Source organism: Pocillopora damicornis, chromosome 1 (genome assembly GCF_964200805.1).
Source record: "Pocillopora damicornis chromosome 1, jaPocDami1.2, whole genome shotgun sequence".
NCBI lineage: Eukaryota > Metazoa > Cnidaria > Anthozoa > Scleractinia > Pocilloporidae > Pocillopora > Pocillopora damicornis.
Window position 1 is genome coordinate 16266882 of NC_142670.1, and position 13822 is coordinate 16280703.

The 13822-nt window shown below is 37.7% G+C and overlaps 1 protein-coding gene and 3 pseudogenes across 3 annotated transcripts; 3 read left to right on the plus strand and 1 right to left on the minus strand.

Annotated features, from left to right (window-relative positions):
* Window positions 1-43: 43 nt before the first annotated feature.
* On the plus strand, window positions 44-1494 carry LOC149052330 (uncharacterized; annotated as a pseudogene). The gene is made up of 2 exons (XR_016179289.1): window positions 44-200; window positions 1188-1494. The product of XR_016179289.1 is annotated as an uncharacterized LOC149052330 (transcript).
* Window positions 1495-1987: 493 nt separating this feature from the next.
* Window positions 1988-5557, plus strand: LOC149052331 (uncharacterized; annotated as a pseudogene). The gene is made up of 3 exons (XR_016182791.1): window positions 1988-2979; window positions 3443-4211; window positions 4739-5557. The product of XR_016182791.1 is annotated as an uncharacterized LOC149052331 (transcript).
* Window positions 5558-9028: 3471 nt separating this feature from the next.
* On the plus strand, window positions 9029-11113 carry LOC149052332 (uncharacterized). Its single transcript, XM_089180740.1, is given in 4 exon segments — window positions 9029-9084; window positions 9664-9710; window positions 9713-10219; window positions 10716-11113. Coding segments are annotated over 4 exon segments (1008 nt in total).
* A 392-nt stretch (window positions 11114-11505) lies between these two features.
* LOC149052333 (uncharacterized) lies at window positions 11506-12170 on the minus strand (annotated as a pseudogene).
* Window positions 12171-13822: the final 1652 nt, after the last annotated feature.

Sequence of the window (13822 nt, forward strand, 5' to 3'; positions counted from 1 at the left end):
TTTGTCGGCACGACTGTCGGCACTTAACTCGGTAGCATATTAATGGTGGCTCAGAGTTCCTCACCAAGGCAGCATAATAGGTGAAAGTACGGATCAATTGAGAAGGAAATTTTGTGAAAACTGCGCTTCTTGGTTTGGGGAAAGCTTCTATGATGATCACATATGTGAAAAGTCCAGTTTGCAGAGAGTAAACGTGAAAGGTGAGTTTAGTTAATAATGAGGTTGATCTTTCTGAACATAGTGTCCTCATAGTGTTTTAAGCCCGGGTCGCACAAGATATAACACTCTTGATTATTTGCGATGGTTCAAAGTTAAGCCGTTTTGAGAGAAGGAAGAATCTTGTTCTGCGCGGGCTGGACGGAACTAAAAAACCCCTGCGCATGGTAGAGACTCGCGCGCGGGGGAAACTGGGGACGACAACGTTAAACCATAGCAACACGTACGTGAAATGGCGGAATTTTCGAAAAAAAAATGAACAGCGCGATTTTTTTACTCCAGTTAAGACTTAGGTAGAACTTGCGCGCTTTAAACCTTCGCCAAAGACCGACTGGTAAGAGTGCTATGACATATCTCCTGAACACAAACCAAAATTTTACAGCAAAGACAAGAGTCAAAGATCTCTGCTGGAACATCTGAAAGCATTACCAACAGTTTTTTAAATAGTAACTATCACCTGTAATATCAATTAAGCTCAGGTATTACGGGTTACGGGTTACAGCCCCTAATGACAATGCCACATGCATAGTACTTTTACAGCTCTGTCCAGGCTGTCTGTTATGGGCTGTGTTTTAAGTACATTCAAAACTTTGTTGGGGCAGGGCCAGGATTTTTCTGACTTTTTCCTATGTATCAACATAAGGTCCACCAATCAATTACATGTACAGTACTTCAGTTCTCTGTGGAAAATGACATTCAGATGTGGAAAAACACAGGCTGTTGCTTTACAATGTTATATGTAAACAGCTTGATGCAAATTGACCTTTTTAATAACAATAATTTTTCTTTATTTGCTTTTGTTTTACTTTTGACTCTTGGGTACACACATCTGTTTGCGTGTAAAGGTTGTTATTTTATACCCCAGGAAATACACCTGTAGCAATGCTATTGCATGTTGCTCTGTAAAAGGAGCCTCACTGTATATCAGCTCATTGATGCTGATTGATCTGACATTCATCTTGTGTTGTTAGTCACTCCTAGAATTGGTGAGAAGTTCTACTGTAACCACTGAAAGAAAAGTGAGCAAAAGTACCTTCTATGAGCATCAGATACTATATGGTGATATTGCATGTGGATTCTCTAGTCAAAATGTGGAGCTTGAGTTAGACATGGACTCTGATTCAGAAAATGAAGGTGCTCTTCCTTGTTGGGATGATGGAGACAGGCAGTTCTTTTCAGAAGGAGATTCTAGTGGTGGTGAAAATGATGTAGATGATGAAATGTTACCAGGGGAGTCCTCAGTGGAAAAACATGAAAGCTCCATGTAATCAGAACAGCAACTCTTGGTTAGTTTATAGAATATCATTGGTTCATACGGCAAACTGATACAAATAGAGCAGATCATAACATTGCCATCTCTCTTAATGACCCTCATAAAATGGCTTTTGCCCTTAAATCACTCTTCTTAGGTAGCTTAATCTCTCATAAACCAATAGAAAAATGTTTTCTGGGGATTACTTTTCCAATTTAAGCTAGGTTTTACTGTTTTATCTTAGGTAAAAATTTAGATGAGGCAAGTGCCTCGTCTTGCCTCAGGCTACAGTGTGGCTACTGCCCTGCTTTTATGTGTAAAATTTCTTTTAGTGAAATATTTTGATATTCATTTTATTCACAAGTGATGTAAATACAAGCAGAATGATGTACATGTATACTGAACCTTGAGTACTATTTATAGCTATTGTTTCTGATGTACTGTTATTTCATTTCAGGAAGATGATGTAGAGAACAATACGCAGAGCTTTGAGTATTCTCATGAAATGGAAAACAGTGCAAAAAAATTGTGGTAGAGAGAAGGAACCAGGAAGTGATTGCACAGAACTGAGGGCTTTGCTTTTATTCTTACTTCTGTGGCAGGCAATGTTCAAAGTTGCAGACAGGGCTATTGTTCTACTCTTAAAGTTTTTCAAGCTGTTCTTATCTGGTATTGGTAAGATGATGCAAGCAGAAGTTCCTATTACCTTGCCAAGATCATCCCAGAAACATTGTTCGTGATTCGAAAAAATCTTGGCCTTCAGAAGGACAGTTTTATTAAAAATGCAGTTTGCCTTAAGTGTAAAACTCTCTATAATTTTGATGAATGTGTTTGCCAAAGGCCAAATGGTGAGGTTGTATCAGCAAAATGTAGTCATGTGAGTTATCCACGCCACCCACACCAAGCCCGAAGGAGGCCATGTGGTTCTGTTCTGATGAAAGTTATGAGGTCAAGAGCAGGAAAGACATTCTTGTATCCTAGGCAGGTTTACTGCTTTAAAAAGGTTACTGATTCATTACAAGACCTTATTAACAAGCCAAACTTCATGGAAAACTGTGAAAAGTGGAGAAATTGTTCCACTCAGCTGTCAGACTGTTTTGAAGGAAGAGTTTGGAATGAGTTTCAGTATGTGGATGGAGAGCCCTTTCTTCCTATACCAAATAACTTTGCTCTCATGTTGAACATTGACTGGCTTCAGCCCACCCTTCATGGTTCAAAATCCATTTGTGTCATTTACATGGTTGTAATGAACCTTCCAAAAAAGGAACGCTTCAAACCTGAAAATTCTATTGTTGTTGGAATAATTCCTGGGCCAAAGGATCCTAAGCATTATATCAATTCCTTCCTGCAGCCATTAGTAGATGACCTTATTGACTTGTGGGATGGAGTTATCTTAGACACAAACATTTCTGGAACTGGGGAGATGTTCTGAGCTGCTATCTTAGCTTTGTCAAGTGATATACCAGCAACTTTGAATTGTGGAGGTTTTATTGGCCATACTGCAAAGAAAGGTGAGTGCTCAAAAATGCACTATAACTAGAGTGTTTTATTCAATTTTAATAATAACTCCTTGGTTATTTTTTCTTGTATTTGTGTATGTATACCTACCAACTCACATGTCTTGGGAATCAAAAAACTTCGATCTCAAGTCAGCCCTCACCAGCTGACCAATTCCTCACACCTAGCAGAAAAGTTTGAGCTAATACATCCTCTGATTTTTAGAAGGGAAGTGCTAGAGATGAGGTTGTGTTTTCATGTGTTAGGAAGTTTGGAATTGTTTGGGTGTGCATTCGAAGTCTTTGGATTATCTCCAGATATGATCAGGTTCTCTATCAAAAATCCTGGCACTTGTAGGATAAAAATCTCGCACCCTTGGCTCAGAGAAAGGTTGGCAGGTATATATTTGTTGTGTGTGTAAATACATGCTTGTTGCACTGGCATCATTATTTATATGGTGTTTTACTATATTTTCAGGATGCAGCAAATGCTTTAAAAAATTTCCAAGAGCATCATTTGGTGATAAACCTGATTTCTCAGGATTTGATAGAGAAATCTGGGAACAGCAATCTAATGAAGACCATCGAGCATCTGCAGAGAAAGTTTGCCAAGCTAAAACACCAAGTGATGCCCAGAAATTTGCCTCTTCAAGTGGAGCACATTACTCTGTCCTGTTCCAGCTTCCATACTATGATGCTATAAGATTGGCACTGATTGATCCCATGCATAACTTGCCTCTTGGGAGTGCCAAACATGTTCTGAAGACTTGGACTGAAATGGGAATTCTGAGTGAATCTGACTTGGAGAGAGTACAGAAACGTGTCAATCTTGTTAAGCCACCATCTGAAATTGGGTGCATCCAAAGCAAAATTTCTGAAGGATTTAAGGGATTCACTGCTGACCAGTGAAAGAACTGGGTATGTATTTACTCCTTTTTTGCTTTAAAGGGAGTAATGCCCAGTGGACATTATGGAATGTGGACAGCATTTGTACATGCCTGTCAACTGCTTTGCAGAAAAGTTATCACCAAGGAGGAGTTTATGGAAGCTGACCACAAGCTGATGCGATTTTGTGTAATGTTTAGAAACCCTCTGCGGGAAGGAGAAGTGCACACCAAACATGCATCTTCATGGCAATTTTAAGGATTGCATACTTGATTATGGACCTGTTTTGTCTTTTTGGTGCTTCTCATTTGAGAGGTACAATGGAATTATGGGAGATTACCATACAAACAATGTTAATATTGGTAGGTATTTAACTCTTATTTATAAATTTTGAGATATGAAAATTAATTCTTTCAAACTGGTGTTCCCTTTCTTGACATTTTGATAGAATGCAATCATACCATATTCTTTGAAATAAAAAAAAATTATGTGAACACTCAAACCTCCATATTCAAACATACATGTACATGTATACATGTTACATAAATATAAAAGTTTAAAGCAGACGGGCCATTAGGTCTGTGGCAACAAAGCACTTATACAGTGTAGTAGCAAAACTCATTAGCTTTTGACCAGACCTGAATGACTGACCGACTGAATGACTGACTGTCAGATTAAAAACAAATAATAATAAGCCCACAAAAATATCACATAATTTTTTATCATTATCAAAATTTTATGCTGGACTTTAATTTTAACCTTGCACCTGCCAGAGGCCTGATACCTTGTTTGTGGCATGTTGCTTTGTGTAAGCCTTTGCATAATGCCTAGATGTATCAGAATACATTATGAACCATATGTTAACTGGTTTTCATTTTATTATCCTCAGGAGTTCAAATTATATTTCCAGGAGGCATGGAAGAGTTCCAGCAACTTATGGATTGTGAAGACAAGCAAAAGGGAACTTTACTAGAAGCAAGTGTCCGTGTCCAGCAGTTCTGCAACATGGTTGAATCTGAAACTGGCAGTCCAGTTAATGTTAACGTTCGTAAAACTGAGACTCAAGTACCACTACCACCAATCAAAAGGGGATGCAATTGAAAGTGATGATGTGAGGAGACTACAGAAGACTTACGAGACCATGTATGCAGGTGGTAGAATCATCCACGTTTCCAGCTTCTGTGATAAGTTCAAGCACCTTTTATACAAAGGATACCGTTGTGCAGCAGACTCAGCTTGTAACCAACAGCCTTCAACTGAACAGTTATCACACAGTGGTCTGATGACTTTAGTAGACCTGCTATCATTAGGGACTTTCTGCAACATGATGTGGTCATCAAAATGGAGAATGGAAAATCTCAAAAGATCACCCACCTTCTAGCATTAGTTGAATGGTATGCTAGGCATCCTCGGTGTAACAGGTGTTTAAAACCTGTAGAGATTTGGGCGAATCATTTCGAGTCAGTTATTCCAGAACATGCGTTTTATGTGCCAGTGGGAAGATTTCAGTCTAGCTGTGTCTGTTAAATATCAGTTCCACTTCTGCGCCATCAGCAAGGAAAAGTTCATGAAATTATTTACCATTACCAAACTCAGCTAGAGTCTAGCATTATGGAGCTTTAATTTATGGAAAGGAAAACAGATTGCAGAAAATGGATTTGGTGTCGGTACTTTCTCATTGAACATCTGCACATGATTGAATCCAAAACTGAGTCTCAAGATACATTTTCATTTCTAGATATTTACATTCTGAAACATCCTAAGTTGGATCATGATAAGCTGAATTAGTTGACAACAGCAATTATTTTGGTTACAGACTGAAATAAATCAGTGATCACATAATATGACATGTTAGATTAATAAGAATATTGTATTTAGATTTTTATGTACTGTCACTATTCAGTCAATTTGCAATTAATTTCATTTGATTATGCTATTGTTAAAAGTGGTTTGCCCAAGTAGTTCTTTTATATAGCAATAGGTACCAAATGTATCGTGTGATCCTGTACAACAGTTAGTGTTTAAGAAGTTATAGTATGACCTCGCATGAAATAGCTGTAGTTATTTATTTTTGCGCAATAAAATATTGAACCTTTAGTACGGTTCATTAAGAGAAACCCAAAATGCTGTCAGTGTTTCATATCATTTTTTATCAGTTTTAAATGTTACATGTATTACAATCCAGTGGCTGACTGTTGGCCAAATTGCAATTTTATGCAACTACAATAACAACAACAACAAATTTATCAAAGTATTCCTAACAATACATGGCATTACCTATTAGTTGAGCTAAAGAAAATACAATAATGCTTGAATCATTTTACAAAAGAAGTTCCCAGACATTGATATGCCGTGAAGGATAAGATTGCCATTAGCAAAGCAACTGTTGCAAATTATTTCCAACTTTAATGTTCAAAACGTTAAAAAATGGAAAGACTGAAAAAAACCCTAATAAGATTAGAATTATCAAATCGGATCGACTGGCACAAAGTTTCCCTTTACATGAAATTACCGTCTTTTTAAAAACAGAAGCTATACTTAACTTTAGTTTTAACACTGAATGCGAACGCGCAAAAGTATAGGCACGTAAAGGTACCCCGCCCTAAGCGATGGGTAAAGGTGCGAGAACACACTGAAAAAAATACATTCACGCGAACGCGATAGGCCAGGATAAGGAAAGGAAGGTGAGGATGCATGTGCGTAAATTGATGATCTCCATAATGTAAACTTTTTAAAAAACCTTGGTACTTGAGAATGGAAAAGAGCTTTGAGACCCACGACTGACGACACGAATTACCGAAGGATAATGAACTCCACGCCTTTGTAACTATAAAACTCTGAAGGGACAAAAGAGCACAAACGTTTGTGGTTTGCGAGTAACGTGCTAAGACAAAGGTACACAAAATATATTCATTCTACGACAAAATATATCCGTGCAGTTAAGTATCAGACCCTTGATATTCTTTGGCGATTAACGTACAGAGGGCATGACTTGTCATGACACGCCGTGTCACGGGTGTCAGGAACATGACACTCTCCGACACGCCACGTTTCCCGACACGTCGCATTCCGATCTGCAACTCGTCGGGTATCGTGAAATATCACGGCTCCAAAAATTCCACGAAGTTATTCATTTCGCGCAGTGCAAGGGGAAAAACGTATTTCAGCTTCGCAAATCATCGAGGGTTGGGTAAACCACAACACTTTGCCAATCTCAAGACTGTATATTATTTATTATCAGACAAGTTTTGTGCCTTTTCGGTCCTGGATTTGCCTTGGAATCTAGCTAAGGATTTTGTTTCCTTTTTTCAAGTTTCATGTTTAAGCTTGTTTAAATTATAAACTTAAGTTTGTGGAAATAAACACCAAAGTAAATTAGTTCATAAAGCGATTAGAGAAAGTTTTTGTTAAAAAAGTTTTTGTCAAAAAAGTTTTTGTTTGAGGCCACTTTCATATTCTGTTTTATATCATAGCGTTCGCTTTTCTTTCCATTTCGAATTCTTGTGTAGCTATTTTTTTTCGTGACAACTAAAAAGGTCTATTACTAGGGCTGCTCATTTTATGTAGAAAAATTAACATTTAGGGAGACGAATTTTTCTAAACCGATGCATTTTCCAAGTGGCTTTTCCTAATCCAAGTGTTAACGCTTTAAAAAAACGAAAACAGGAAAGAAGGCAAAACTTCTCTGAAATTTAGAAAAGAATTGTCGATGAGAACATTTCCCTCTTGCCTACTATTGTTTCTTTTTTCCAATTATTTTCAGAGCTACTGTAATTTAGAGTATTTTGTATCTATTTCAAGTCCAATTCATTTATGGTATATTATTGTTTCACAGAATCACGCTAGCTCACTCTGAAGGTCTCGTTCCACTATAGACCTTAGATTAAAAAAAAAAAAAAAAGAATTCTGATAGTTTCCAGAACTCGTGAGAGGTATATGCTGACACAGTAGAGAATGCTGAAGGGGCGCTCTGATTACCTTGTCAAACGATGTTTCTCAGTTTTTCACCGCTGGGAGATTTGCGCCCGAAAGCATTGTAATCGATGCTGGAATAATTTAGTTTGAATAGTTAGTTTTTAATTCACTTAGTATACAACAAAACAACTACTCGCATCAGCATCATTGGTCAATATCATCAGCGGTTTGATAAATATCTACCACTACCTACTTCAACTTCGCTGAATAGTTTCTAGCTATCAAGAATTTTTTAAAGAGGACAGACTTAAACTCGAGCAAGTGGTACACCAACCAATTTGTTACAATGTAATTGTTCTTCCTTTTCCTTATCCTTTTTTTTCTTTTGGGAATTAAAGCGCATGCTAAACATCCCGCATCGTATCACGGAATTTCTGAGTGAAATAATTCAGAGTCAACGTGAACCGAACGCCAGATGTGAGATTTGTAAATCTTTTCGAGATCGCTTAGTAGTTCCTCATTAACATATTATAGTTTGGAATGTATGGTTGTCTCGACTGCAAGTCATTTCATTATTTGAGAACCGTGACCGGCAGTCAACTCTTGCAATTTCCAAGTGTCTACAAAGATTGAAGTTTTCTAACGATATCTTTTTTTTAAGTTTTAAATTCAGTTTTACTGAGTTTTCAGTTTCTCAGTTTTTTTTAGTTTTATCTAAATGACAAGTAAAAAAAAAAACCCTTCGAATGTACATGTGTACTCAAGATTTACGGCAGTTCCGTTTGCTGTTTTCACTTGATAATTGTTGCCAAGTTAAAGCATTCTAAACACTTTTGTAAATTTAAACGACGACTCCATGGCAATGTTAATCCAAGCTGAGACAACTTAAACTATCTTTGTTAAAGGAAAATAGTGTACCGCGAGTAAACAAAATAGTTGGACGACGTTTGAATCAGTACAAACGAAACACGGCTCGATGTCGTTGTCTTTCGATTTCTCCGTCCTCAGACGTGGTGTGGTCTAGTAACATTATTAAAGAATTAAAAGCTAAGTCCTAACCATGAAAATAAACTTCACTAGTTAAAATCCTACAACTGAATTTATTTTTCATCATAAAAAGGCTCCGCAAGACATTAAAACTGATTTCTTCAAAAGCTTTTATGCACAGACTATTATGAAGTATTCTTCAGTAGCATTTCATTGTTTACAAATTGTTTTCGTGTTCTCTCAACATCCCAAGTGGTTTACATACGACGGCAAAGCGATGCTTAGCTATTCCGGAGTAACACACGCGAGATTTGCGCTTGTGATCGCTGCAGGGTAATAGGAGTTAAAATAATCTCTTTGTACTATATTATCTCACCTTTTTCGTATATACTATGAGTAAGTTTTGGTACTGGGGTAAGGCTAGAACCAAAGGAAAAATTAAACATGTTCTAGCTTCGCAGATCGTTGAAGGTTGGGCAAATCACGGTCTTTTGTCACGCTTAAGACTATAGATTCCTTATTTTCAGACAGGTTTTGTGCCTTTCGGTCCTGGATTTGCATTGAATTTTGTTGAGAGGATTTGTTTCCTTTCTTCACGTTTCACGTGAAAGGCTTGTTTAATCAACTTTAATTTTGCTGGGGAAACTCGTCAATGCAAAGTCGTTCACAACGGATTCAGAAAAAAGTTTTTGCTAAAAGTTTTTTTTGTATGAGGCTACTTTCATATTATATTCTACATTACATCTTACACTTTTCTGTACATAAAATTTACTTTTATGACCTCAGAATCTCTCCCCGTGGGCTATATTAGGGAACTTAAGCACCAGACGTTTTTCGGGCGACGGCGACGTCTACAAACGAGCGAGCATGGGTATGAGGGCGCCGTCGTTCCCGCCAAAATCCAAACTTAAGCTGCCGTTCCAAGAACCCTGATTTTCCGTACAGTTCGTATGCAATATTCACGAAACCTAGTGTTTGGCAGAGTTCAGAGTCCAAAAACAAGACATTCCTGTGCTGGCAAACGTTCTTCAACTACCAATGAACATCCGTTGTCAACAAAGAACAATCTGTGATAGAATTGAAGGTTTATGCATGCTGCTGAGAAGGTTTTCTTATCCTTGTCGCTATTCAGATATGATCAGCCGATTTGGAAGACCAGTTCCAGAGTTATGCATGATTACGAACGAAGTCATGGACAACATTTTCAACAATCACAGCCACAGAATATCTCAATGGAATGACGATATTTTGAACCCTCATTTGTTACAGGAGTATGCTGATGTCATACATGCAAAAGGCGCCCCACTACAAAATTGTTTTGGATTCATAGATGGGACAGTGAGACCGATCGCTCGTCCCGATCAACAGCAAAGAATTGTGTATAACGGTCACAAGCGTGTTCACTCGTTAAAATTCCAGTCCGTTGCACTACCAAATGGGCTCATTGGGAATATGTATGGCCCTGTTGGTATGTTGGTCATCTACATTTTTTTTATTACAAAGATTTAGGTCCAGATTTTCACAATATAGTAGGTTGCTTTTTGGTAGAGAGCGGGTCTGTGTTGCCTTGTTTCTTTGTTTAATCACGCTTTTGTAAAGTGCCCACTAATAACAATAACAATAATAATAACAATAATAATAATAATGATGATAATGATAATGATGATAATGATAATTTGATAATGATAATAATAATAATAGTAATAATAATAATATAATAATAATAATAATGGCACACATTCTCAGGAAGATTCTGTTGTAGAAGGGACATGAAACAAACAAGGACTGAATGCACTTGCTGAGACAGTCCTGTGACATTTGGTGACCCTATACCCCTGTTGGCGTCCAATCTATTTTCAGCCAAGTACCCCAACTGTGAATAGAGTTCTGGTGTGCCATAGGAATAATAATCATCATCATTAACTTATGGTTATGATAATTGTTATTATTGTTCTTGCCTGCAGAGGGTAAAAAGCATGATGCTAGTATGCTGGTGGACTCCAACCTTCTTCATGAGCTTCAGCAAAATCCATTTTCCCCCACTGGAGAGCCCATGTGTGTGTTTGGCGACCCTGCTTACCCTTTCGCACCATTTTGTCATGGTATACTAACCCCAGTGATGGAAGGATATAATGCAGAGATGAGTTCTGTCAGAGTGACAGTCGAGTGGCTCTTTGGCGATATTATTAATGATTTTAAATTCTTGGACTTCAAAAAGAATTTAAAAATTGGCATGAGCAGTGTTGGAAAAATGTACCTAGTCTGTGCTATTCTTAACAATGCAATAACCTGCTTATATGGAAACAGCACCTCAGAGTTTTGTGGGCTAAACCCTCCTTCCTTACAGGACTACTTCACATAAATCAAATGTATTGAATGAATTTATTTTAGTGAAAGTAAACATACACATCAGTAGTGTTTCCTGATTTAAAGGACAGTGGCTTATAATAAAAATACCAAAATCATGCTTTTAAGTAAGTTTTAAAAAACTTACGACAATTGAGTAAACGTAACACAGCAAAACACAAAGGCTGACTGTCAAACAATGAACAGTTTGTTTTAAGTTTTTACAGCACATAATATAAAGAGCTGTATTGTTAATCAACAATCAGTAGAGGTAGGCAGCCAATTTTCGTAAACACAATGCTTTGTCCCTAGCACAAGCAACTATAAATAACGTGTATAAACTGTTAAACTACAAAATTTCAAAAGGACGATTAAAGTGTTCTTTCTTGAATGATCTAAACTAAGATCTTACTTCTTAACCAGATTTTGCATCATGGTTATCAATGCCTGTGAAATCTGCACTTGCTGCTCTGTTTGCTTCCGTAGCAGTTCAATCTGTAGCTCTTGTTGTCTGGCCCTTACTTCCTGCTCCTTTCTTTGCAGCTCTAGCTCCTGTTGTTGAATGGAATACTCACTTTGAGCTGTTTCTTTCAAGAATTCAACTGCATCACCTCCGCTTCTTCGGCTCTTTTTGGCGCTGCCTCCAGCAGATTCGTTTGATTTTTTTTTTTCGAGGCCATGCGTTCCATGGCTTTCTTTCTGATTTCTTCAGCTGCCTCTGACTTTTTCTTGTCTTTGGCGGAAAAGCTATCTTCTTTCTCACATAACTCTTCTATTAGGGCATCTTCCTCAGATAACTCACAATCAATGCCACTGGCTTGTAGCTCTTCTCGTTGCGTGCGTTTAAACTTGGCCTGAAGCAGATTCCATCGGTCTCTGACTCCCCTCTTCTCCTTTATCATAAATTTTGGATTATCGAGCTTGTTCAATCTTTCCTGGATTGACTCCCAGATTTTGCCACGGTCTGGACTGCCTTTCTTGAACTGAAACAATTCGCTAGCAATCATTTCACTCAACAGAAGAATGTCATGGTCATCTGTCCATTCCATTACAGGTTGTTTTTAGGTAGCCATCTTCACGCTAGAGCCTAAAAAGTTAAAAAAAAAAAAAGACCTTGTTCTTGAAATGAAAAGTTGACAATCGCTCGTACAAGCGCCAAAACGACAGAATAATATTTAACGTGTCAGTAAGTGCAAAACATCGCAGGAAAAATGATATAAAAGCACGAAAATCATAAAAGTGAAACTCACGTTTTACAGGCGACGTCAAAATAAGCAAAACAAAGTCGGCGCAGAGTCGCGACGGTGGACTCTGTCGGCGGGAAACGTGGATCGGAAGTAAATTTGACTTCCGGTTGCCGTCGCCCCGTAGAAAACGTCAGGTGCTTAAGTTCCCTATTATTGCAGTCGCTGCGCGCTGGACAAAATCTGTGAAATTTACACTTTCGATCGCTGTCCACACGGGTGTACTGGCCAAAAATCATTTTTGGCTTGTGGCGACGCGAAAAAAGAGAATTGGAGAACAACTAAAAGAGAAGTCGAGAGGACCGCTCTTAGTGAGAGCGGCACTTAATGCAGCTTCTTTAGGATATAACTGATGATGTGCGATATCAACCATGGATTCAAATGTCTGATTTGAAGGTTGGATTGCATGTGTTCCTCTAACACCAATATTGAGAAAGACTCCAAACTTACCGGCAGCCTGTACAGCCGGGTATTATTGCTGAAAATGCCTGATGGTAAATTCTTCAACTGGTTGTTGTTCAACCGACCATCAAAAATAAATAAATGTATTTTCAATTGCAACGTTCAGTGAATAAGAGTGCTCGAAAAAAAGTTGTTACTTCTTTTCTCATGTTCTGATACGAGAGCCTAAAATATGCACCTTATTATTATTACAAGATTTTTCCTACATGGAGGTGTCGCAACGGAGTATAAAAAAAGGTTTGTGTTAAATAATGCTTCTTTCATGTTTATTGTATGGTATATTTACGCGATAGTTTTTAAACAACTTTTTTATATTTATATTCAAGGTTATGTAACCAGAAAATCTCAACAAAACTATGTCTGGTTCCGGCAATACCCTTTTTTGAAGCGTTAAATATTCCTACCACTCCAAGCAAAATAGTAAATCATTAAAAAAAAAAAAAGAAACAAGGCAAGCAAGTTCTTATTACACTGTAATTGAAATGTTAAAAAGACAAATTGTCCACCGGAGCATTTCGCTTTACCCTACTATTGTCTCTTTAGTCCAATTATTTTTAGGGCCACTGTAATTTAGAGTATTTTAAGGGCTTGGTATCAGGTTACAAAAATAAACACCGCATTCAAATACACATTCCCATAATCTTCAGGCCAATAGCTTTCCAGTGATTATAGTCTGCTATGGTTCTGATCAAAACCATAGCTGTTACAAATGATGCAAAAATTTCACTTTTTCAGGTAAAACCCCGCTTTAAGTCTAATTCACGCATGGTAAATCATTGTTTCAGAAAAATCACTAGAGTCCTAATCTATCCGTGAATATGAAAACTTCGGCAAAGAAGAAGGAGTTTCGTCCATAAAATGTTGTCTGCGGCACATACTTGAGCAGCCATTTCGAATTCTTATTTACCCATTTCAAACTACGGGACCACACAGCTTAAAACGTTTATTGCTGGGGCTGCTCATTTTATAGGGAAACGAGGAGTGGCACATACTGTTCAGCAGAGGTCAAAACAAGGAGA